The sequence below is a fragment of the Rhinolophus hipposideros genome (genome assembly GCF_964194185.1).
Source record: "Rhinolophus hipposideros genome assembly, chromosome: 3".
Taxonomy (NCBI): Eukaryota; Metazoa; Chordata; class Mammalia; order Chiroptera; family Rhinolophidae; genus Rhinolophus; species Rhinolophus hipposideros.
Genome location: NC_138049.1, coordinates 106,976,240 through 107,001,070, shown reverse-complemented (window position 1 = coordinate 107,001,070; position 24,831 = coordinate 106,976,240). Strand labels below are relative to the sequence as shown.

At 49.4% G+C, this 24,831-nt stretch overlaps 3 protein-coding genes across 4 annotated transcripts; 2 read left to right on the top strand and 1 right to left on the bottom strand.

Moving 5' to 3' along the window:
• Positions 1-2,152: 2,152 nt before the first annotated feature.
• On the bottom strand, positions 2,153-4,472 carry ATP6V1G2 (ATPase H+ transporting V1 subunit G2). The gene is made up of 3 exons (XM_081043044.1): positions 4,108-4,472; positions 3,748-3,848; positions 2,153-3,272 (listed from the first exon to the last, which is right to left on the bottom strand). The coding sequence occupies exons 1-3, from the start codon at positions 4,187-4,189 to the stop codon at positions 3,099-3,101; spliced, it is 357 nt and encodes a 118-aa protein (XP_080899170.1). The 5' UTR covers positions 4,190-4,472; the 3' UTR covers positions 2,153-3,098.
• On the top strand, positions 4,464-12,663 carry NFKBIL1 (NFKB inhibitor like 1; the record flags this gene model as incomplete). 2 transcript variants are annotated; one of them, XM_081043034.1, is made up of 4 exons in its annotated part: positions 4,464-4,612; positions 5,761-6,037; positions 11,715-11,936; positions 12,077-12,663. In XM_081043034.1, exons 2-4 carry the CDS (start codon positions 5,773-5,775, stop codon positions 12,661-12,663), a joined length of 1,074 nt encoding a protein of 357 aa, XP_080899160.1. In that variant the 5' UTR covers positions 4,464-4,612; positions 5,761-5,772. The 2 variants fall into 2 exon arrangements, with proteins under 2 accessions (XP_080899160.1, XP_080899159.1); XM_081043033.1 differs by lacking the exon at positions 4,464-4,612 and adding an exon at positions 5,175-5,374.
• On the top strand, positions 12,428-24,732 carry LTA (lymphotoxin alpha). Its single transcript, XM_081043039.1, has 5 exons — positions 12,428-12,676; positions 22,580-22,747; positions 23,158-23,265; positions 23,352-23,457; positions 23,706-24,732. Exons 3-5 carry the CDS (start codon positions 23,167-23,169, stop codon positions 24,116-24,118), a joined length of 618 nt encoding a protein of 205 aa, XP_080899165.1. The 5' UTR covers positions 12,428-12,676; positions 22,580-22,747; positions 23,158-23,166; the 3' UTR covers positions 24,119-24,732.
• Positions 24,733-24,831: the final 99 nt, after the last annotated feature.

Sequence of the window (24,831 nt, the reverse complement as noted above, 5' to 3'; positions counted from 1 at the left end):
CACCCCTAAAGGGAGGGATGAGGCTGGAGGGGACTGCGCGTTCCCACGGGGTCCTTCGCCTGGTAGTCAAGGTGACCTGGGGGCGTCCGCGCTGGAGCTAGGGAACGTCCGGCCCCAGCTGAGGGAAGGGAGTGATCCGTGCTGGGGGTGCTGCCCGTACCCTTTCCCCAGCCACGGGGACCGTGGCCAGGCATTTTCCCAAAAATCATGTTGGCCCATGTAGCGGATGCCCCAAGGGCCCTAAGCTGGTGGACAGGGGCTGGAGTCATGCTGTTCTGAATCCACTGAGCGGGAGACAGGTCTAGATTCTGCTCTAAGTGTTAAATGACAGGGCTTGAGGGTGATGCAACATTCCGTAATATTGTTAACGCGACCAGAATGTTCTTAGCCCCGCTCCCAGCAGCCCTATTGTTCAACTTGGATTTTGTCCTGAATGAGACATTTGATACCCCCGTCTTTAATAATGCTACAGAAGTCAGGCCTGATGTTTGCTGCTTAATAAAAATGACCACAAACATTTGACCCTTTACCTGTTATCATACTTAACCATTTAACACTAAGGAGTGGGTACCATTATTCCCATTCAACAGACAAGCACAGACTTAGGGAATAAAGCAATGTGTCCAAAGTAATAAGAGCTAGTAAGGTGACAGAGCCAGGATGTAGACACCTCTTCTTCTCTATTGTATCCTGCCTCTGCTTAGAGTCTGGTTGATAAACGCACCGCGCATTACCTCATTGGTCCAAGTCCTTGGGGAAGCAGGTTTGTTTTCTGTCGCCAAAAGAAATACAGTAAGTGGCCCAAGGATGGTGTCCTAGAAGGGCAGTTTTTCCAACCTTAAGTATTTATTCAATAGTATTTATCCTCCCTACCCTGCCCCAAATCCTATCTTAGGATCTGGGGACACAGCAGTGAACAGTCCTGTCATCACAGTTCATATAACGGTAGACAACACACAAACATAAACATGTCAAGTAGTAATAAGTGCTTTGAAGAAAAATAAAGCAAGGTGATAAAGAAGAAAAACTCGAATAAGCATTGCTAAGACGGTCACTTCAAATAGAGTGGAAGGCCACTAAGAAAGTGGCAATCTCCTGCCTCAGTTCTCCGAGTTGCTATTAAGTTGCTAACCTGTTGCTAAACTCAGTTGAAGGTTGGGTCATAAATATCCAGAAACAACAATTGCTAGGGCCAGCCTCCTGGCTCAGGTGTTTGGAGCTCCGCGCCTAGGACACCAGTTCAATTCCCACATGGGTCAGTGAGCTGCACCCTCAATTGCTAAGATTGTGAACAACAGCTCTTCCTGGAGCTGGGCTCCCGTGAGGGGGCGGCAGCTGGCTGGCAAGAGCTGCTGAGCTGCCATGGGCTACCATTTGCTATCGCAGGCTACTGTGTCTGCTATGAGTGGCCAGCAGCCATCGTGAGCTACCGGCTGCCCTCTCGCCGACCAACTGCCTCAGCCACGTGGGGGGCAGCGCAAGGCTCATAACACCAGCATGGGCCCGGGAACTGTGTCCTACACAACTAGACTGAGAAACAACGGTTTGAACTGGAGTGGAGGGTGGGGAGGCAGAAGAAAGAGGGGTGGGAAGCAAACACAAAAGAAAAAAGAAAACAACTGCTGCATTGACACATTTGGACTTTACTTCCTCCTTGTAGTTTTCGCCTCCATCATTTGGAACTAACCAATCCCTGTTAACCTAGCCAGCAATCCTTTATTTGTATGGAAGAATTGCACTTTGTGGTTTTTGCCTTTATAAAACCTACCTTTCTATGTTCTCTCAGAGAGCAGTTTGAGTTGTTACCTGAATCTGCATCTATCAGAGTGGAGTGCAGTCCTTTTGCTCAAAAAAATGCCTTTTGTTGTTTATTACAGTCTGAGCCTCTTCTTTGGTTAACAACGGTAAGGGACAGAGTGCTTGTTCCCACACCCCAGCTTTTCTGTACAGGTGCCATCTGTAGTCAAGTTCCCAAACCAGGAATCACTATATGTGTCTCAGTTTCGAGAAATAATAATGTATCATTTCTGTTTCTTCAACAAGTTTCAAAGGACAGTCATTTTGGGTGTTTGGGGAATACATAAACAAGACACAAGACAGTGACTGAAAATGAGAAACAAGGAAGTAAAAGGAGGCTGCTTCAACGCATCAATTGATTTGCCCATAGTGATTTTATTGACACTTTCTTATTGTTACAAAGGAAATCCATGCATATGAGGGGACACAGCATCACTTCAGATCTCAGGAAGCAGTAACCATCTAATGGGTCTTTGGGGAAATAAGAAAAGGGAGCAATCTAATAAAAGAAAGACCACCTTAAGAGACAAAAGAGAGGCTAAGAAATGCAACATCTTCCTGGAATCACAGTAGATCATCATTTCATTTTTTTCAGAGATCATAAGGTCTCTGGGAAGAGAAGTGGGAAGAACCAATTCTTCTGAACCAATTACTAGGGTCACAGAATGAATGAATAAAATTAGAGAACCACAGACAGAAATGAGGAAATAGCTGTGTTTAGGTTTTGGCACGTAAGCAGAGGGTGGTAGTTATATCACAGGGTTTCCATTAATTGGATCACAGCTACTACATGCCAGAAATCATACTAGGCTCTTTATGGAATAATGCCTAATCATTACAACAACGCGAAAAGGTAGACATTATTATTCCAGCCTCATAGAGGAGGACAGTGAGGCTACAAGTTACAGTAGCTTGTCCTGGTTGCACAGCCAACAAATGGCAGGGTCAGGAGAAGGACCCAAGTCTGCAAAACTCTGGAGTCAGGATGTTTTCTACATCCCTACTTCTTCATGCTACAAATTTCACAGAGGGGTTGGGTGAGGGTAACTTGGGTGTTTACAAGGTCCTGTGAAAGTTAAAAAATAAATAAATAAATAAATAAATAAATAAATAAATAAATAAGGAGATTCAGGTCTGAGTAGAATGCCTACAAATTTCACAGGAGAATTATTGGGTCCTGCCTCCTAGAATTTCTAGGGAATGGAAAGGAGAGTGGGACTTTTATGGTGGGAGGTGATTCTGATTTGGAGACTTCTTTGAGGGAGGAACCTGGCAGTAAGAGTCAGGCCCCAGAGTGGGTCCTAGGCAGCAATCCGGTAGTTGGGGTGGACCTGGGGCCTGACGTCGCAGACCATGCCAAGAAGCTGGGCCAGGACACGTTCACGGTTTTTCTGCTGGGAGCTCTGCATGCCCTGCACCTGGCGCCTTGTAGCCTGCTCCACTTCGGTGGACAGGTTCCCCTGGGAGCCCATGGCCTGGGGTGGGGGTGGAGGGAAAGGGGGGAAGAGAGAAAGAAACAGAAACAGAGAAAGGGTCCAGGCGTGTAGAGGGAAAGATCCTGGAGCAAGGCCATCCCCATCCCACAGAAATACCCAGACACCAAAGAGGGCAACAAAATCCCCTCTCATCTAAGACCTGACATTCAACTTCATCCTAAAACAGACTGTACAATCCCCACCATCTCACCACCTATGACCATTGAACTCTGCCCTCCACCCCAAATATCATTATCCTCCATACAGACTGTGGCAATTCTCCCACAAGTTGTACAAGTCCTTCAAAACGCCCAGATTTTCTTACATATCGCAAAGCTTGACCAACGTCATCATCCCCACCAGGATCCCCTTCTGTCCTTTACCATCTTGCTTTCTTGTAGAATCACCCTGTACACACCTCACCAGATGCCCCCCCACTTGCATCCTGGGGTGCCATCCCAATCCCCCCCCTCACCGCCTGCTGCTTGCTCTGGAATTCCTGCTCTCGCTCTCTGCGGTACTGCTCCACTTCCATCTGTGCCTCCTCCTTTGCCTGCTTCAGACGCCGGGCCTTCCCTGGAAGCAAAAGCACAGGGAGTGGGGGTGAACTGCCCCACAAAATGTGATAGTCGGGGTCAGACCTTTCCAGAAAGTTATCCTGCCTTCTCTCAGCCAGCCAGGCGCTAGATTCTAACATCTTCCCTCCTATTCAGCCACCCCAGGCCCCCAACCCTCTCTCCACCAGTCTTGGGTTTTCCTAAGGACTCAAATGTTTGCTGTCCACCCACTCCCAATTTCCTTTCCAGACTCCTAAGGGAGGGAGAAGGAGACTCACTCTTTCTGGCATCTGCCACCTTCTCAGCCGCCCGTTTCTCGGCTTGCAGGAGCTGCTGGATACCCTGCGATTGACTGGCCATTTCTGTCCTTAAGGCCGATGCTGTTTCCGATGCTATCAAGATACCAAATGGCGCCCACCCCACCCCCCACCGCCTACTGCTCCTCCTTTTACAGCTCGTTGCTGCAGTCTTCCACTACCCCTGGGTCTTAGTGCTCCCCTTTTCGCTCAGCCTCCTGCACCGGGTGTCTCCCCCAAACTGATCCTCCCAATCAACGATGGCTGGCGGCTGATGCTCCTCTCCCGTCTCTCACTCTTGCAGCACCCAGAAGGACCGCCTGGGGGCAGCAGAGACCAGGCCCAAAGCTGCCCGCAAACGGCAAACGGCAAAGCAGGTGCTGGGCTGTCCCAGTCGGAAGGTCTACCGCAGTAGTCGGGGCAGGGGCGAAGAGAAGAGGACCATTTGGGAGAGGAGACAAAGAGGGGTTGAGGATGGCATGAGAAGGTAAGGAAGTCATCAATGCGTGGTGCGTTGGGAAAAGAGTATGTTGGGCTTCTCTTGTTCTTCCAACGTCTCTTCCCTTCTTTTTTCTTTCTCCCTCTCGTTTCCGTCTCTTTTTCTACATCTTTCCCAAGTCCAAATCTCTGCATCTATCTCACTTGCCTTATCTTACGGTTGTTTCCTTATATGTTTTCAGGCCTGTATTGTCTCTTTTCTGATTCACTGTTCTTGGCATTACTGCGGGGTTGTTGTTTTTTCATTTTCACTGTGATTGCTTTCGTGTCTTTATCTCCCGTTCTCTCTCTTTCTCATCTTTTCGTCTCTCACTGAACCATTCCTCTGCTCCCAGTTGGGGGAGGCGGGGAGAACCCTCCAAATCTCCCTCCTTTCTGCTCGTCCTTGCGTCTGCTCCTTTTCCTCGTGCATCCTCCAGTCTTCCGGTTTCACACGGATCCTTTATCTTAAGTTCTCTACTTTCCCGGGCGGAGGCCGGACCGCGGGAGCAACGCCCCGCCCCGCCTCCTCGGAGAGGCACGACATCCGGTAACGCCCCCAGCTCATTTCCGCCCTTTACCTCCGTCTCGGCGTTCGCCGTTTCCGTCAGCCTAGAGTGTCTCCGCCTTCCTGCCTTCATTCCTCCGAGCGTCCTAAACACGGGCCTCGGATCTACTGCTCTGGGGGCATTTAGGGGGCGGGGGGGCAGGTCTGATGAGTAACCCCTCCCCCAAGGTCCCAGAGGGAGAAGCCTCTACATCTGTCTGCCGGGTACATTCTACTCAATTCCTAGATCATTGTTTGAAATTATCCATGACTTTTTTAAGTTCAAAGTTCTGTTGATAAAAGATTTCTCCATCGGTCGCTATGCGTCTTTCTCCAAGTCCTTTATATTTAAAATTGGGCTAATGAGCTGCACAGTGGTCATTTAGCCTTTTCTCAAATTTTACATTAAAAAATTAAGTCTGTGACCCCAGCACCCCTCAGAATCTTTTCAAACCTATCATCTGGTGAGGGATGAGGGTCAGGACGGGCCTCATCTCTTGCTAAGGACGTAAGGATGGGAACCCGAGGGAGGAACAGAGGGAATACCAGCGATGGACGGAGAGGAACTGGCCGAGGCGGGGCTCCTGACTGATGCCTTTTCTCCCCTTCAGCCCAAGAGCTCCATGGCCTCCACTTCCCGCCGCCGACGCCGAGAGCGGCGCTTCCGTCGTTACTTGTCTGCAGGTCGGCTGGTCCGGGCGCAGGCCCTCCTCCAGCGACACCCAGGCCTTGATGTAGATGCTGGGCAGCCCCCGCCACTGCACCGGGCCTGTGCCCGCCACAATGCCCCTGCCTTGTGCCTGCTTCTTCGGCTCGGGGCTGACCCTGCCCACCAGGACCGCCACGGGGACACGGCGCTGCACGCTGCTGCCCGCCAGGGCCCTGATGGTGAGTCTGCCTGGTGGGGAACGAGGCCCTGAGCAACCGACGGGGTCTGAGATGAAGGCCAGCAGTTGACACATAAGCTAGTTATTTGGTCATGGGACTTAGGGAGGTAGTTGACCAAGTTGGCATGTGGCTATCGTTTGTGCCCTTACATTACTGAGCTACCACTGTCTGAAGAGCCCAACCTTCCAAAAGCAGCAACTGGTCTTCAAATTTCATGTCTTTCTAGATTAGGAGCTACTTTATCTCTTACTGGTTGTTTGCCTGTAGGGCAAAAAGTGGCATAGAGGGTAGGCTCTGGAGTTACTGTAGATTGCCTGATTAAATCCCAGCTCCACATTTAATAGCCGGGTATTCCTGGGCAAGTCACCAAGCTTCCGCGAGGCATGGTTTGCCCACATGAAAATTAAATAATAACAACCTTTGCTATGTGTTAGGCACTTCTCACAAACTAACTCATGTCACCCTCACGACAACCCCATGAGCTTATAAATACTGATATTACCTCCCCGTTTCCCAGGTGAGGAAACAGCACAGAGAAGTTAAGTAATTTGCCAAAGTGGCAGAGCAGGGATTATAGCCCAGACAGCTTACCTAGAGCACCGATGCTCTTAGCAAGCGTGATCCTGTGTGATTCGTTAGAAAATTAGCAGTGCCTGTGCTCAAAGCACCCTCGCTCTCATGTGTTTCAAGAACCAGCTGAAACAGCCTCACATGGCCGTGGTAAGTCCTCAGTACAGGCTGCCCATTGTTGTTCCTGTTGTATCAACAGTTCCATACTCCCTTACCCACAATTCCAAAACTTGAAAACACATTTTTTTATCCGTCTGCCACCAAACTCATTTGGTGATGGAACCTAACCCAAACTAAAGTGAGGCTATCTGTGATTTGTTTTTATCCTGATGTCAGTGTTCAGACATTTCACTGCAGAAACATTCATGTGTGTGGTTATTGGGGCTGCCCCGGTCCTCCTGGGCTACCCAATACACAGTGTATGTACTTTGAGATCAGCTCTGTCAAATCCCCAAACATCTGAGTCCTGAAAAGCATTGGAAGGTTTCAGGTGGGGCCCTGTTGGTACTGTAGTGACAATGGAGGCAGGTACAACTCTCCTTAGGAAAATAGAAGGTGAGACCTTCCCCCTTCTGGAGATTTCCCTTCTAGAGTGAGAACATTAGAAGAGAACCTCTAGGTTGGGATGAACAACGTTTAGTCAATTAGATTACTGCTATTACCATTCCCCAGCTCCCCAACTATACGTAGGAACCCAAAGCCTCCCCAAGATAGTAAAAAAAAATCCCCTTTTTTTAGTTCCCCTTAACATAAGCGAGGTAGGCTGGCACACGTGGATTTTTTTTAACTTAAAAGCAGAGAGGAGGTTTACAAAGTGCAAGCATCTAATTCAACAACTGACATTGTAGTTAGCAAGATCAGAGTACCCTGAGGTAGACCTCAGCCCTCACCCACATTCCAGCCGTGCGCTTACCTGGCTCTGTGATAGGCACGTGCAGCTTACCCTCGCTGAACCTGATTTCCCTCTAAAATGGAGGTTGTGGCCAGTAAACAAGGCAAGCACTCGGTGCAGTTTGGCACTAACTAGATGAGAAATAGTGATATTTTTATTCTTATGTTATTCAATCAATGCTATTTCAATAATAAAAACGTCCCTCATAATATGGTTAGAGCTTCCTTCATTGTATTGAATTCTAAGAAGCATGCTAGATTGATATTATTATCTCACAGATGAGGAAAGCAGGACCTAGAAGGTTCAGGAACTTTCTGAAACCTCCCTGCTGACAGTTCATTGTCTTCCAAAGGGGGATCCGCACTCAGGTCACTCCCAAGCCCTGTGTCCTCTTAGGCCTTACTTTCTCCTGGTCTCTGGCAGCCCTGCCACCAGGTGGCCTTCTAACTCCTTGGTAGAAAGGCCCATCTCCTTCAGTTGCCAGCTGCTTCAGAAACCACTAACCCTTAAAATGCAAATATTTTCTTTGAACAGATGATCTAGGATCCTTTGAAGAGGGGGCGTTCCCCTCAGCTCTCAGGTTAGGCCTGAGGGATTTGTCAGTTCCTGCTAGGTTGGCTGGGCTGTTGGCACAGCCGGTGAGATGCCAGTGTGTGACCCCTCCTTTGGACTGTCGGTAACTTCTCATGGGGACTGGTCTTAGATGTCAGAGACCCCTGTGTAGAAACACTTTAGTCACTTGTTTAGTCAAACAAGGACCATTCTCTACATACAGCGAGAATTAGTGAACACTGAGAAACGGGCTGATTTTTTCAGTCTTCGCAAAAAGAATCAAGTCCAAAGCCAGCTTGGTATTTTTTAATGTAACATTCACTGCACTTGTGCTCTGTGCCAGCACAGTACCAGACACGCACCATCTATTACCCACTTTGATCTGCACGGGAAACGTAGGCTGTGGCCCCGTTTTCCAGGTGACTGAGCCATCCGGTCTGTGTTCCATTTGCCTTTCCAACCTTACCTCCCACGGCACACCTACAGATCTGCGGCTCCAGCTACGTGCTCTGTCTTCAGTGACCCCAAGTGTGTTTGTCACAAGCCTGCCTGTCCCTTGCCTGTTGCCTTCCCTTCTGCCTGATTTCCACTTTGCGAAGTTACCATCCCCTCCCAGCCCAGCTTAGCCCCACCTCCTCCCAGAAGCCTTCTCTGACCACCTGCCCACTGTTACCTTTTCTACCCTGCACCTGCCGCTGTCAGTTGTCACTCAATAGAAGCTGATATTGGTGTTTTTAAGAAGTGTTGTAACAGTTAGTGTGAACGTCCCGTAAAGGCAGAAATCATCTCGTTATGGGGAAGGGAAGAGCAGTGCTTCCATAAGACAAAGTACATGTTTACTCCACAAAATGCTTTTTCATATTTATTTTTCCCAATATAGAAGTACAACATACCTATTAGAGAACATCGGGAAAAGTTGATCTATACTGCTAAATTGATCATAAGGTTGGCATTTCAAATCACTGAAGGGAGATGAACTATTTAATATGGGAACATTTGGTTCACCCGAGAAAAATTAGAGTCCTCCCTCACACCCGACTTAAAAGTAAATTACAGCAGATTAAATACCTAAATATGACAGGAAGGGTGCATACCAAATTCATGAGAGGAGTTCCCCTAGGGGGAATAAAATTTGGAAGGCAGGATCAAAGAAATCTTTGGCTTATCTGTGTTGGCTTTATTTCTTTAAAATAAAATGATGTAAAAATTACAATATATTAACTTACACTGTGGTAGGAATAGGGGTGCTCATTGTACTTTACTTTGTACTTTTTTGAATTTTTTAGATTTCTAAAAATAAAAATACAGCAGAAAAAACACAAGGGAATATTTTTATAATCTTGGAGTAGTGACAAGCCTTCCTAAAAATGAAATGAAGTCAAAGCTACTGATACGGATTTAACTACATAAAAAAAATTTAAATGGGAGAAAATATTTACAATAAATATAAAAGACACAAATGGTTGATATCTACGCTATATGAAGAGCTTTCATATCTACATATATTAATATAATTTACAGGGGAAAGTAGACAAAGAACATGAACAAGTCATTCCCACAAAACATAAAGAGCCAACAAGCATATGAAGAAAAGAATTTCATAATTAAAATCATTTTTTTAATCTATCAGATGGGCAAAATTAAAAGGTTGGTGAGACTCAATTTTGGTAAAGGATGACACAGGCACTCGTATTCTTGGGAGGGGTGCGTGTTGGCACAAACTTGAGAGCAGTTTGGCAAATCGCACATGTTCTTTGACTCAGAAATTCCATTTCTAAGAATCTACCCCACAGAAACACTGTAGAGTCCAAAAGACATATGTTTAAAGCTGAACATTTTTGGAAACAGTCTGTTGATTGAGGGTAGGGAGATTTGTTTGTTTCATACACACAGTGGAACACTACACAGTCATAAAAAAGCACGAGGTAGACTGTATACTCCTGTGGAAAAATATAAATGAGATGTTAAGGGAACAAAGCAAGTTGCCAAACAATACGTATAGTATGGTCACATGTCTCTGAAAAAAATGATCTCGTATGCATTTACCAGGACAGGACTGGAAGGGACCAGAGCAAACTGTTAACAGTGATTAAATTTATTCTCAATCTTTCAAAAGAAAGGAAAATTTCATGTTAGTTTTATCCCTTTCACATTAAAATGTAAATAAGATTAGGGGAAAGCCACCCATAATCCAAACACCCAGAGGCTAGAATTTTACTCATTTTCATCCAGTCTGTTTTTTTCAGCAATAGGATTTGGTCTCTTTTTTTATATAGTTGCAATCAGATCCCATGTACAGTTTTGTAGTAAGCTTTTTACACACACAAACGTTTTTATTGTCTATTTATTCTGAACCATATTTTACTTATGTTTTATAGTGCAAGGCCTTACTCCTTAAAACCTATGAACTTGAAAACTTCCGTGTAAGCCTGAGTACCCACTCACCCTCACACCTGCCATGAACCCTGGTAGAGAGTAAGCAGTTGAAAGACAGGACCAAGTTACTTGCTGGGTGGGATAGTTGGGAGGGCTTGTGCCAGGTCACATGGTACTAAAGTGTCCCCTCCCTTCGTCCTGATGTGGTTGGGTTGGGTGGCACTCAGGTGTGCCAGGAGATGGGTGGGGGGCAGTGGGCCTTGGCCAGACAAGGGTGGGCCCATTCTGTCTTTCTGCCTTCCTGGCAATGACAAGATAATCCTTCCCCTGTCCCATCCTTTTGCCCTAAAGTCAGTACTTTCTAGTACCACAATAAAGATTTAAGGTCCATTTCCTCCTACCCTGGGGGAGAAAGTAGGTCTACAGGAAGAGAGGGTGCCTTGGTGGGTGGGCGTGGCCAGGAGGAAAGTGGTGGATTGGCCTTGAAGTGAGCAGCATGGCACTCAGCTGACAATGTAGCAGATGTAGTGAAGTCAGGGCAAGAAGAGGGGAGCTCAGCAACGTCAGGCGCTCTTCTGTTTCCCCAGCCTCTTGTCCTCCAGCCCTTGGGTGGGACCCTCTGGCTCAGCCCCGCTCTCCCCCCAGGTTAGCAGTTATTTGGAAAGTCCTTGTTCTACTACTGGGAACATTCCTGGGGTTCAAACTCATTGCTGATCTGGAGCCTCTATCTCCCCACCCACTCCCAGCATGCCCTGGGTAAGGCTAGCTGAGGGAAATTGCCCCTGACTATTTATTTTATGCAATTTATTGAAAAGTGATATAAAAAGATTCCTATGATGTTTGTATATTTATAATGATGCAGAGTAGAACGTTCAGATATTTTACCAGTCTGAAGTATAATTTTGGGTGAGAAATACAATAAGAGGTACAAAGTAACAATAATTTTAAGCCAAAACTGGCATACATAGTCAAGAGCTTCTTGCCGTTGCCCTGGGTGGCTGGAGGCAGGTCAGAAAATGTCATTTGACATAGTAGAAGTCCCAGGACACTAAAACAGTTTGTGGGGATACAGGTCAGAACATTTTAAACTACCACACTTGCCGTTTATGTGGTAAACTATCAGTGCTTGTCAGTGACAGTGGTTCCCGACACCCAGGAGGCATCCATTGGGCAGCCCTTTCATTGCTCTAAGACCGAGGGAGGGAGTGACCAGCAGCATTCAAGACGGCGCCCCGCCGAGGACTGGGAGCCCCAGCTAACTCCTGCTCACTGCTCTCCCCCCTGCAGCCTACACAGACTTCTTCCTGCCACTGCTGAGTCGCTGTCCGTCTGCCATGGGAATCAAGAATAAGGATGGGGAGACCCCTGGGCAAATTCTGGGCTGGGGACCCCCCTGGGATTCTGCTGATGAGGAGGAAAACGATGAGGCCTCCAGGGAGCGCGAATGGAGGCAGAAGCTGCAGGGAGAGCTGGAAGATGAGTGGCAGGAGGTCATTGGCAGGTTTGAAGGTGAGGAAACCATTCCCATCCATAGCTGCCCTCCCTGTAGGCTGCTTTTCCTATACCCACCACACGAATGCTGCCACCGCTTCTCTTGCCTGGTCACCTCGCGGCCTCTCCCCGACCACCTGTCCTGCCCTCCCAAACAGATGACGCTTCCCAAGAGGCCCAGGAACCCGAGTCCTTCGCAGCCTGGTCAGATCGCCTGGCCCGGGAACATGCCCAGAAGCGCCAGGAGCAGCAGCATGGAGCAGGGGGAGCCTGCCGACCCCCACGGGCTGAGGGCTCCAGTCACAGCTGGCGGCAGCAGGAGGAGGAACAGCGCCTCTTTCGAGAGCGAGCCAGAGCCAAGGAGGAGGAACTGCGTGAGAGCCGAGCCAGGAGGGAGCAGGAGGCTCCCGCGGACCCAGGGCTGGAGCTCAGGGCTGGGCCCAGGGTAGAGCCGCCCAGAGGAGCAGCCAGGGGCAGCCTCTGGCGCTTTGGCGATGTGCCCTGGCCCTGCCCCGGGGGCGGGGACCCGGAGGCCATGGCTGCAGCCCTGGTGGCCAGGGGCCCCCCCTTGGCGGAGCATGGGGCTCTGAGGAGGTACTTGAGAGTCCAGCAGGTTCGCTGGCATCCTGACCGTTTCCTACAGCGCTTCCGAAGCCAGATTGAGACCTGGGAGCTGGGCCGCGTTATGGGAGCCGTGACAGCCCTTTCACAGGCCCTGAATCGCCATGCGGAAGCCCTCAAGTGACCTCACGGACAGGGTGAGAAAGGCGGGGAATGCAGCCTTGGGGCAGGGCAGTAGGAAGGGCAGGGTCCAGATGGGGAAGACGAGGATGACAAGGGGACCTGCTGCCCTGCAGAGGATATGCGGTGGAAGTGAAACTTGTGATGAGTGGGGTGGGGAGGGCAGGACCAGCCACCACCACTGCTCCTTCCTAATAAGACCTGCCACTTCCTAATAAGACCTGGTTCCTCAGCTCCCGGATCTCCTCTGCCTTTTTCCATTGCTGTGGTTTTCATCACCCATGACATCTCCTTTCCCACCCCGCCTGCCAGAACCCACAGTTCCTACACACCTGTGACACGCACGCACACACTGCCATGTGCCCTCAGCAGCCCCCGCTTGCCATGAAGGCCCAGTTTGCCCTCTAGTCTCTCTCTACTCCCTACGCTGGGCTCCCCTCCATTCTGCAATCTGTGGCTGGAGAGAGAAATGTGAACAGAGGCAAAAAAGGGAACAAAACTAGTTTCCCTCCCCGCCCCGCTCCCCTGTCAGAACCACATCCTCCTCCCCACTTAACACCTCCTTCCCCCAACACAGGGCTTTCCCTTTGCTGAGTCACTGAATTATCTGAGTTGGGGGCAGCTGGAGCTGGGGGGCCACAGGAGGTTGTGGGAGGTCGGGTGGAAGCAGAATGGACGCAGCAAGAGTCCTGTGGGGGAGTAGAATCTCGGTTGCTAAAATTAGGAGCAGGGGAAGTAGGCGGAAAGGGCCAAATTATGTAACCTGGGTTGTCTGTTCTTGGGCAACCAGGGATCCACACCCGAGGCCATCGCTCCCCTCGAGCTTCTCAGTCTTATCTCTCCTCCAGGGCCCTGAGGTATAGAGCGAAGAAATAAAATGGAGTCACTATAGTTGAGCAGCTAAATGACTAAAATCGAGTAGATTGACGTATGAAGACACAATTCTATTGTTGTTTTAACTAGCTTGGGAACATAAACTTTGAATCTTCCAGTCCTGTGTCAATGCCTGGGCGTACATCAGCCCTCCAGATAACCCTGATTACCCTCGAAGGACTCCATATACGTTCACCTGACGTTCATTAGCCAGACCACTGGGTAAAACCAGACCAGGTGCTCATCTTCCAGACCACCTGGCATCCGTCATCCAGACTGCCCGGCATCTGACTGATACCGTCCTGGGCCAACCCAGAGGCTAAGGACACAGGACTGATTGTTCTCCAGAACGCACTTTTTGCTATAAGAACTCTTAACCTTTCTTTGGAACACTTTGGGTTTTTGCCTAGTGTGATTTCAGTTGGCAAACCCTAAAACCCTTGAATAAATCTTTATCATTTATTTCTAACCACAGCCTCTAGACTCTTTTCCAGTTCATTCCACAACCCCAATTCGGAGGTCCCTCCATCCAGCACTGCCCCCATCCCTGTGTTTCATCTACAGGCAGCCAGGCCTGGCCTTCCAGGTAAACATCTCCTTTTCCTGACTGGTGGAGGGAGAGGCTCTGGGGTTCCCACTGAGGACAGAAGGATGTCAGCCCACTATTCATACTCAGTGCTCACTCTCCAGCCCCGTGGACTGGGATAGGAAGTAGTGGATGGCAGCAAGCCCTGCTGCCATCCCCCAAGGCACAACAGGGAACTTGGAGAAAAGAAAGGGCAGGACTGAAAGTATAGGCGAAAGGTGGCATGTGCAGTCTGCACGTGTCTACATCAGAGAAGCTTACAAATCAGAAACTTAGTTTTCAGGTGTGGAGCCCTGGTCTACACAGGAGAACCCCAGGAGTACAGGTGGAGGGCATTGGAGAACGGGGTGGGGGGCAGCCTCTGGAAGCACAGGAACATGGGGTAAGGATGAGCCCCTCAGAGAAGACAAAGCTGAGGCCCGAGGCCTCCAAGGACCAGCCAGATGTTCGGGGGGCAGGAGGAAGAAGGGCTGGTGAGAAAGCTCCTGTGAGAGGAAGCTGCTGTGATTCAGAGAAGAGGCTGAGCTCTGAACAGCCCAGGCGTCCGGTTCCTCTAACAGGTCAGAGATTTCGGAAGTGGCATGCAAAGGGCTCAGCTTTGGAGTGCGAGAGAGTTGGGGTTATGATCCCTAAGCTGGGGGTTGACAGGTCAGCAGCAAACTTGGGTGTCCAAATTTGCTCCTCCAGCCAGGAGATTATTCTCTGATTTTTAAGCACACCACTTCCCCTTTGCAAGCGTTTCATAAAGCCAAAGCAAAAGAAGCCGTGATACCTGGCCCGCCAGACCTCCCTCTTTTCAACGTCCCTCCCTGGTGTCTAGCCCCCAGCCCTGTTGGGGGTTCCCCTGAGATGAGGGCTGTTCACTTTCTCTGACCACACGGTTTCCGCTTCAGTGTCTCTTGTTTCCTAGGCTGATAAAAATACTGAGCCCTAGAGGCCCCAGCTTCCTCTGACCCCCTGGGGCCAGGCAGCAGGCATCCTGTCCACCACAGTGAGGGCAGGAGGGGGCCCAGGGATCCCCAAGGGGTGACTCAGTGCCTACCATGAAACACTGGGGAGGTAGTAGGTGCATATCTGCTCTCTAGAGCTGGAGCGAGGAATCTGTTCTCAGCGACACAGGGTTGGGAAGGAGACTGGTGAGATGGAAGAGGGTCAGTGCAGGGATTAGAGTCCGGGCAGGTCTGGGTTAAGTTAGGAAAAGGACCCTGAGGGACTCTATTCAGTGCAGTTCAACCAAGCATCAAGTAGCCCAAAGATAAATTCAAACTTTGCTTCAAGTTTCCGGTCCCACAGGAGAGGCAGGCCCGTTGCCACGTCACCATGGTGAGTGAAGGTTAGAGGGGCACAGCGGGTACCGAAGAGGGGGATGGGTTCCATCTGTAGGCACCAGGGCCTCTGGGGGGGGGGGGACGGGCATTGGAGCTCGCTCTGACCAATGGACAGGATTTCTGTGAGTGGAGGTGGATGGAGGGCTCCGCAGGTAACTGAAATGGCTTGAGCAGAGGCGGGGAGTGTCCCAAGGTGGATGAAGCAGGTGTAAGTGAGCGTCTGTTGACGGAAGGACCATGGAATGCAAAGGTAACGTCACCCATGTGCAGTGGCATTATGACAACTGTGAAGAGTGAGAACAGGAGAACGCTGCAGGAGTACAGACACAGAACAAGGAAGAAAACTGTTTTGAACACCTACTACGTGTTCACCATGTCAAGCTCCTTTCCTAACATCAGTAACCCTGCCAACAACTGTCCAAAAGGTGGGGGGTTGGTGTCCATTGTACAGATGAGGAAACTGAGGGTCATAAACTTCCTGTAACTTCCTTAAGGCCACACAGCTAGGCAGTAATGGAATCAGCATTAAGCTCTTAGTCCAAAACTTGTGTACTTTCTGCTTAGTGCCCAATAACTCCAAATGGCATTAAAAGAGGGAACTGACTTTATAAACTGTGAGAGGGTAAGTCAGGACTCAACGTCTGACTGGGGGTGGGAGTGAGGGAAGAGGGGTCAGGGACTCCAGGTTTGGAGCCGAGGGGATTGGAAAGATGATGATGCCCAAAACCAAGGGGGTGCATGGCTGCGGGGACTTTCCATTTCAGACTTTCAATCAATAAACTTTTATTCAGCAGCTGATAGGAGCAGGGTGCCCTGCTAGACAATGAGTAGAAACAAAGTCACTGTCCTCAGCACTTGCAGTCCAATGAGACAATTTACAAGTATACAGTTAACAACCACACCTGCTTAGGGGAGTAAAGTGCCCAGAGAAGGCCTGCAAAGTTAGCGGTGCTAGCACACCACTCAGGTGAACATTTCCAGCAAGCAGGTGTGGAGGTCGAGAGGAAAGTGCGCTGGAGAGAGAGATTTGGGCATCACTCCTCTCCCAATGGAGGATGAGTCTCTGAGTAGACAGGATCCCCCAAAGACAGGGTGAGCAGAGGGGCCCTGAGGATGATCAAAGGAAGAAGAACCAAAAAAGGAGAGAGGTCGGGGACAGTGAGAGAAGGGGGGGGGGGTGCGCCAAGCAGAGCCTGGGCAGCCATGGAGATGCTTCAAAGGCGTCTAGTAGGTGAGGGCTGAAAAGACCCTTTGGGTTCAGTAACTAGATGATTACAAATTTCGAGAAAACAGTTTCCACTTACCAGAGGGGCAGAAATCACTTTACATAGGTTGAGGAATGAGTGGGAGGTGAGGAAAGGGAGATAGTGGGTACAAAGTCACAGAATGGTGAATAAGGAAGGTAACTAAGAATTGTCTCTAGTTCGACCCACAAATTTGACAGACGAGGAAAATTTTACCAGTTCCCAAAAAAGTGGTTAAGGGGGTTAGTCTCTTGAAACATGACACAGGAGAGGAAGATGAGAGGTGGAATGGACATTTGAGGGAGAAAGAGTCCAGAGAGGGATTTTTTTATTTTCAAGAAAAAAACTTGAATATGTAAAATGTGCCTGAAGAGAGAAAGATACTGAAAACACAGGAACAAGGGGAAAGAATATAGTAAAGACAGTGGAAGTGGAATCAGAGTACTAAGGATCAGCCTTGGAGAGAAGGAAGAGTACTTCTCTGAATCAAGAAGAAAGAATAGAGCAAACATAAAGTGAAAGGAAAAGAAGGAAGGAAGGAGCTCTACCTTAGATGGCCTAAAGCTCAGAAAAATAGATGCCAACATCATCAAAGGAGAGTGAAGAGGTGGGGTGTAAAGTCCTGGAAACTTAGCACATCACCTGCAGTACGACAGAGAATCGACGAGAAGGACTAAGAAACACTGAGGGCTGTCAGGTTAGCTGGTCAGGATTAGCAGCAGGCCTCTGATGGTGACATGATCCTGCAATGCTTGGCAGCCTGGAAGAAAGACTCAAGAATGAGACCACTGCGTTTACCCAAATCAAATTGTTCAAGGTCATGGTAGAACATCAGGTAGATAAGTGATTCTAAAGTTGAAGCACTGAGAGGCCAGAGTGTGAGACTCATCTGTGTGGTTTGAAGTCTCTGAAGATGGTGGTGGGGAATGAGATATGGAGAAAAACTGAGCTAGATAGTCAAGTTGTTCAGACTGTGATGGAGACGTTGGTGGATGAGATTGTGTTGTGTAGACAGAAAGAGCACGGCAAACGCAAAAGGCATGGGCTTCAAGAGAGGAGGAGGAGGTCATGATGGTGCAGGGGGCGAGGGGAACAGTGGCCTCTCCTCTGCCCCCTGCCCAGTGATGGGGCAGAAGGAAGCAGGCTTCACCAAAGAGGGAAGGAGCATTGTAAGGAGAAATCCAGCTTCCAAGTACCAGAGAAAGATGCTGTTAAAATTGAAACAGATGATTCGAATATAAGAGGAGTTTCATAGGATATGGTGAAATGGATTGGTAGGAGTGTCCTTGTGGGGTAGGGAAACTAATCCAGGGAGGCTTCATCCCAGTGAGAGTTCAGGAGAAGACAAAATCTTTTTGAGGGTTTTGCTTCTGGAATCAGGAGGCTGCTGCTTCTGGAATTTACAATGGAAGAGACATAGTGTTTATTATGAGGAGAAACATAAATCCCTAACAGGGATCTTAGTGGGGTGCACAGATGAAGTCCCTCTCCCAGTTCCCTGGCTGCAAACACCTACTTCATGCTGACAACTCCCAATGTTGTCTCTAGCTCTGAACTTGCCTCCAAAATCCAGACTCATATATCCAGCTACCAAGTGACATCTCCACTTGGGGATGTCTGTCCAGTGGATTAAAACTTAACATATCCAAAATTGAACTTCTGGTTCTCCGACCCATTAAAATTCTCTATCTCTCCCAGTCTCCCCATCTTCCACCCCTATCCCCTATCCATTGAATCCATCATCTTGTCCTGTCAATTCTACCCTTGAAATATATTCCAAATTTGTTTACTTTTCTCCATCTTCATGGCTGCCACCATCTTCACTCCAGTGGAAGTGGAAGACAGTGGAAGTGGAATCAGAGTACTAAGGATCAGCCTTGGAGAGAAGGAAGAGTACTTCTCTGAATCAAGAAGAAAGAATAGAGCAAACATAAAGTGTTTGCTCCAGGATTATGGCAACTGCCTCCTAACTGGTGTCCCTGCTCTCAATTTTGCCTCCTACACTCCAGTCTAAACACAGGAGCCATAGTAATCTTTCAAAAACATTAATAAATCCAATCACCTCCACCTCACACCTCTCTCTCTCTCTCTCTCTCTCTGTCTCTCTCTCTCTCTCTCTCTCTGTCTCTCTCTCTCTCTCTCTCTCTCTCTCTCTCTCTCTCTCTCTCACACACACACACACACACACACACACACACACACACATTGACACCCTCCAGAAGATTCCCATGGTTCAATAAAACCCAGATGCTTTGCCCTACACGGGGCCTGGCCCTGCTCTCCTCTCTGACCTCACGTCCCACCCCGCTCCACCTCGCTCTCTCCTCCAGCATCCTGCTCCCTTCTGCTCCTCGACAGCCCTAGCGGGTGGCTACCTTCTGGCCCACATAGTAGTTGTTCCCTTCGCCTGGAATGCTTCTCCTCCAAACCTTCACCTGGTCACTTCTCATGTGGGTCTCAGCGTAATTACCACTTACTCAGAGAGGACTTTCCTGACTACTGGGTCTAAAGTAGTCCCCGCCACTCTTATCACATGCCCTGTCTTACTTCCTCACAGCGCTGCTTACTGACTTCTCGGTGTCGCTTTCCGCCTCGCCTCACTAGGATGTATGCTCCGTGAGCGCCTGACACGTGTGCCACCATATCCCTCCAGCCAGATTTGAGCCCGGGACGCAGTGGGGCTCCATACACACTTACTAAATGGAGGGTTGGGTGAATAACGGGGTAAAACAGGCTAAAGCTCAACTTTGGTTTGTGGCTCAGATTGGACTCACATTTAGAGTCAGGTTTAACGACAGGTTTAGGAATGGCGACCTGTTGGTTTCAAAATTAGCTCCAGAGACAGGGTTGGGTTAGTTTAGAGGGTAAGTTTGTTTTGTGGTTCATTTATTGGGATGTGTTTAGATTTGATGTTGGAGTTGAGTTTGAGTTGTGATTTGGGTTGAGGTTAAATTTTGTTTAGGGTCAAAGTTGGTATTAAATCCCAATTTTGGTTTTGAGGCTAAGTTTGGGTTTGAAGCTAATGTCATTTCAGCCTCATCAGAGGCCTCAGAGATTTCATTAGTTTCTCCACAGAGACCACTGTGGAGACTGTATTTCCCTGAGTTTGGGGCACAAGACTCCAGTCAGCACCACTCCCACTCAGGGAAAGCCCCAAACCAACTGCTGGCCACCCCAAGAAAGAAACCGAATTTCACACAACCTCCGAAACTGAGATTGAAACCAAGATTGGCCCCTCTCAAGGAGCACCCTTCAGCACCTCACATACCCGTGACATCGAGCCTCGGCCTAGTTCTTGCCCTTCCTTCCTCTCTGTATCTCATGTCTCCCCATCATTCTTTCTCACCTTCCCCTTTTTGTCCCTCAACACCCCAGTCTTTCTCTCTGACCTCAGCTTCTCCCTTTCTCTGTTTCTCACTGTTAATTGCAACACCTTTTAATATTTTTATATAGCTGAGGTCTCTGTCCATGAGCTCCTACTATTAGAGAGGCAGAAAGAGACAACAGGAAGAAAAAAAGGACCTCCAGAGAAAGAGGGACACAGAGAAAAGGAAAGGAGCAGGGACCGAGAAGGAAACCAACAGTGACACAAGAGACAGTGAGGTTAAAAGAATAAGAAGCCAAGATACAGACCAAGATATTGAAAAGAGGCATTTATGACTACTCCTTTTCCTTCATCACATCTGATCAGCCACCAACACCTATATATTTTGTCTAGAAATTCTCTCCTCCCTTCCATTCTCCTGCTCCTGCCTCAGTATAAATGTAGGCTCTTGTCACCTACTTGCTAGGTTATTGCAAAACCCTCCTAACTGGTCTCCACACTTGTGGTTTCCCCTCCAGCCCTCCGACTCCCATACTCCAACTCACTCTTCTTGTAGCTGCCAGACTCATTTTTCTAATATACCAATCTGGGTAGGGCCCTCTCTCACTTAAAAAATCTGGCAGTTCTCCATTATAATTAGAAAGAAATACAAACTTCTGTTCTTGGTTTCAAACCTTCAGAATGTGTCCTCAGCGTACCTCCAAGCCTCATCTCTTTTCCTTCTATTTGCACCCAATTGCACATCTCAGCACACTTCATACTATCTTTTACTTCCAGTCTTTGCACATACTGTTCCCTCCATCTGGGATACTCCTCCCCATATTTGCCTCAGTACTTAATACCTGTATCACCTCTCCCCCAAATCCAATGGCTTTTCTCTGGGCTGCCATAAGACCACTGCCATGGAACTTATCACACTTTATTGTAATTATCTGATAACTTTCCTGTCTCCCACACTGGTCTTTGAGCTCCCAGAAGTCAGGAGACTGTCTTTCACATATGTATCCTGAAAGCCCTGTGCAAGGTATCAATAAATGTTTGTGGAATAGACAGAAAGCTGAAGAGATGGAATGAGAATGAAAATAAATAAGAAATAAGGCCGGTAAGGCATGAGAGACAAAGTGGCAGGGCTTCAAGTCGGGGAGGAAAACAGGAGAAACAGCCCTTACACATCCTGAATGCTCCTTAGGAGCCACAGGACACCAAGGCCCCCAGGGACTTTGGGCCAGAGGAGAGCAGCAATGTGCCTAACGCCACAGAGGGAGGGATTCAGCCTCCACCACCGTCATCAGCGCCAGCTCCAAAACACTCCAGATGAAAGCGTAACATTAGTAAGAGTAATCATTGTTTTCTCAATCTTATGTTACGCAAATAAAATCATCTTTAGAAACCTTGCTTTTTTTAAAACCTGCAACTTACAAGCTAAGTAAAAACTGGCTCATGTTCAAGAATGTGCATATCAAACCAGAAACAAACCAAATGCTCATCAACAGAAGAACGGATAAATAGAGCACATTCAAACAATAGAATATTACATCACCATGAAAAAAAAACCACTACTGATAACACGCAGCCATGCCGCTGGCACTCAAACACAATGCTGCGTGAAAGAAGGCAAACGCAAATGAGCACATTCTGTGTGATTCCATTTATCTGAAGTTCAAAAGCAGAAAGAACTAATCTCTGGTGATAGAGGTCAGAAAGTGGTTGGTTATCTTTGGAGGCTATCAGCTGGGAGGGGGCATGACAGAACCTTCTGGAGACCTGAAAAATATGCTGAGCTGGGTGTTGGCTACATGGCTATAAACAGATGGACAAGTTCATCAAGCTGTCCTCTTAGATGTGCAGCTCACTGCCTCTAAGTCACACATCAAATAACGGGGGATCCTTAATCGTTTTAAAACAGTCTATTGGATCTACAAATGGAGCTTCAAGACAAGTGGCTTAGCTGCCACTTCCTTGATCCTGGAATGTGTTTGTTTGGGGTTCTGTAAATCTGACCTGCGGAGGCCACTGAAGGTCAGGATGAGGAGGAGGGCATCCTTCAGGAGTGACATGCAGCCTTATCACACACGAGAGCACGGCATCATCTCTGGGTAGGGACACTCACCTTCCAAACCAGGACACTTTTAGAGGGGGCTCTGGGAATATTTTCACCAGGACAACACACATAAACCATGATGTCCCAGGCAAGGGGATATACAATGAAACTTCTTGATCTGAAACCTGCCAGACAACCTGGAAAGTATACATACTGGGACAAGTGTGACTTGAGCCAGTTTGGACAATGACTGGGGTTATGAATAGGAAACAGGCACAGAAAGGAGCCTGTAATCAGCCAAGGGTGCCGAGGTATTATATATAATCGCTCTTCAGGGAACCAAGCCTCTAGCCCACACCCCACCTGCCAGCCCCCATCCCGTCTCCCCCGAATTTACTGTCCCTTCTCTGGAACTCCTAAGCCTGACCCCACTCCCTAGCCCTCCCAGCCTACAATTCCTCTGACCCCACACCTTTTCCCAGAACTCAGTCGTCTGAGCCCCCAGCCTGCGGTTCTCTCCTAGGCCTCAGCCTTTCCTGCCTTCGGCTGAAACAGCAGCGTCTTCTAAGCCCTGGGGGCTTCCCCGGGCCCCAGCCCCGGCCTAGAACCCGCCTGCTGCCTGCCACGCTGCCACTGCCGCTTCCTCTATAAAGGGACCCAAGCGTCAGGGCCCAGGGGCCCCACACAGCAGGTGAGACTCCAGCCCCGTCTCTTTGGGCTGCCCCTGTGGTGGACTCTCTCTCTGGTCTTCAGCCCCTGGGCCTGTGCTCGGCCCCTCCTACACCTTGTGCCTGGGCCTGGGCCTTGGTGGGTTTGGTTTTGGTTTGTTCCCTTCTCTCTGCCTCTCCACCTGTCAGTCTCTTTCTCTCTGTCTCTGTCACACGTTCTCTGCCCTGATACCTCTCTGTTCCCTTCCCGTTTCTGTTTGTCTTTCTGTCTCCCCCTGCTCACCTCAGGATTTCCCTAACTGCATCTTGTCCCCTTCTCTGTCTGTCACCGTGTCTCGTGTTTCGTGTTTCGTGGTGGCTCTCTCCTCAGGCAGGGGGCCTGTCTTCTACAATGTGCCCCGCCCCGACCCGCTCACCGGCTCTCTTCCTACAGGTTCTCCCCATGACACCACCTGGACGTCTCTATCTCCTGAGGGTGTGTGGCACCCCCCTCCTCCTCCTCCTTCTGGGGCTGCTGCTGGCCCTGCCGCCTGAGGTCCAGGTGAGGCAGCAGGAAAATGAGGGGTGCAGGATGGCCCAGCCAAACCTTGGGCCCTAGAGCCCCCCCTCAACTCTGTTCTCCCCTAGGGGCTCCCTGGTATTGGCTTCTCACCCTCAGCTGCCTGGATTGCCCATCAGCACCCCCAGAAGCACTTCGCACAGGGCACCCTCAAACCTGCCGCTCACCTTGTTGGTAAACATCCGCCCTCCCTCCCAGACACGTAGCCTCCAGCCCTCCTACCGCCTCCCTTCAGGGACCCAAGTGTCTACCTACTCTATCTCTCCCACCACTCCCCCGCCCCCTCCAAACCAGAGGCTCCCACTCCCTCCTGCCCTCCCAACCATCTCCCAGGAACTCAGTCCAGCACCTGCTGTTCAAACCTCTTGCCCCCAGGCCCTTGACCGACCCCACCCCCACCCCAACCCAATGGCTCTTCCTAGGAGACACCGGCTCCCAGAACTCGCTACGCTGGAGAGCAAACACGGATCGTGCCTTCCTCCGCCATGGCTTCTCTTTGAGCAACAATTCCCTCCTGGTCCCCACCAGTGGCCTCTACTTCGTCTACTCCCAGGTGGTCTTCTCTGGGGAAGGCTGCTTCCCCAAGGCCACCCCCAGCCCTCTCTACCTGGCCCACGAGGTCCAGCTCTTCTCTTCCCAGTACCCCTTCCACGTGTCTCTCCTCAGCGCTCAGAAGTCTGTATGCCCAGGGCCTCAAGGCCCATGGGTGCACTCGGTGTACCAGGGAGCAGTGTTCCTGCTCACCCAGGGAGACCAGCTATCCACTCACACAGACGGCATTTACCATCTGCTCCTCAGTCCAAGTAGTGTCTTCTTTGGAGCCTTCGCTCTGTAGAAAAATCCAGAAAGCAAAAATTGGTTTCAAGGCCTTCTCCCCATTTTGCCTCCATCTTGACCATTTCAAGGGTCACCACACCGTTCCTTTGACCATTCCAACAGTCTCAAGTCTCCCCACTCACATCGCCTGGAGCTTCCAAAGAGGGATCCCAGGCAACCCAGGAGACCCACCTCCTGAACCACCCAGATGCTCAGCTGAGGACTTCAGGCTGCCTGAAGATGCCCATCCAGAGCTCTTCCTCTGTGCTGCCAGTCCAGGAGGCCTAGCCCTGGACATGCAGAGGGAGCAGACCTGTGGAGAGTTTGGGTGGATGGCTTGAGGCAGGGAGGGGGATTATTTATGAAGGGAAAATTAAATTATTTATTTATGGAGAATGGAGAGAAGGGAATAATAGAGGAACATCAGAAGAGAGAGATAATATGCCCAAGAGATGAAGATGAGAGGACATTGGCACAGAGATGACCTATCGAGAGAGAAAACTAGTGGGTTTGAGGGACCGAGGGGCTCTAGAAGGAAGTGAAAGTCTCCGAAGAGCCAGCCACTGCTTGACTAGACACCCCACGAGGCAATATCTGCACCCTCGATGAAGCCCAATAAACCATTTTTCTCTGAAATGCTGTCTGCTTGTGTCTGTCTGTCTGGGAGGGGAGAATTTCCCAGGTCTCTCTAAGAAATGGAGAGAGGACAGAGGCCTCAGAGCTGCAGGAACT

Bases quoted from the DNA above. Each gene is read 5' to 3' on its own strand.
- ATP6V1G2 (XM_081043044.1), bottom strand. From the start codon at position 4,189: ATGGCCAGTCAATCGCAGGGTATCCAGCAGCTCCTGCAAGCCGAGAAA. The intron at 3,849-4,107 runs GTGAGTCTCCTT...TTTTGCTTCCAG, and splicing joins GGTGGCAGATGCCAGAAAGA to GGAAGGCCCGGCGTCTGAAG. The intron at 3,273-3,747 runs GTGAGGGGGGGG...CCCCCACCCCAG, and splicing joins TCCAGAGCAAGCAGCAGGCG to GCCATGGGCTCCCAGGGGAA.
- LTA (XM_081043039.1), top strand. From the start codon at position 23,167: ATGACACCACCTGGACGTCTCTATCTCCTGAGGGTGTGTGGCACCCCC. The intron at 23,266-23,351 runs GTGAGGCAGCAG...GTTCTCCCCTAG, and splicing joins CCCTGCCGCCTGAGGTCCAG to GGGCTCCCTGGTATTGGCTT. The intron at 23,458-23,705 runs GTAAACATCCGC...GGCTCTTCCTAG, and splicing joins ACCTGCCGCTCACCTTGTTG to GAGACACCGGCTCCCAGAAC.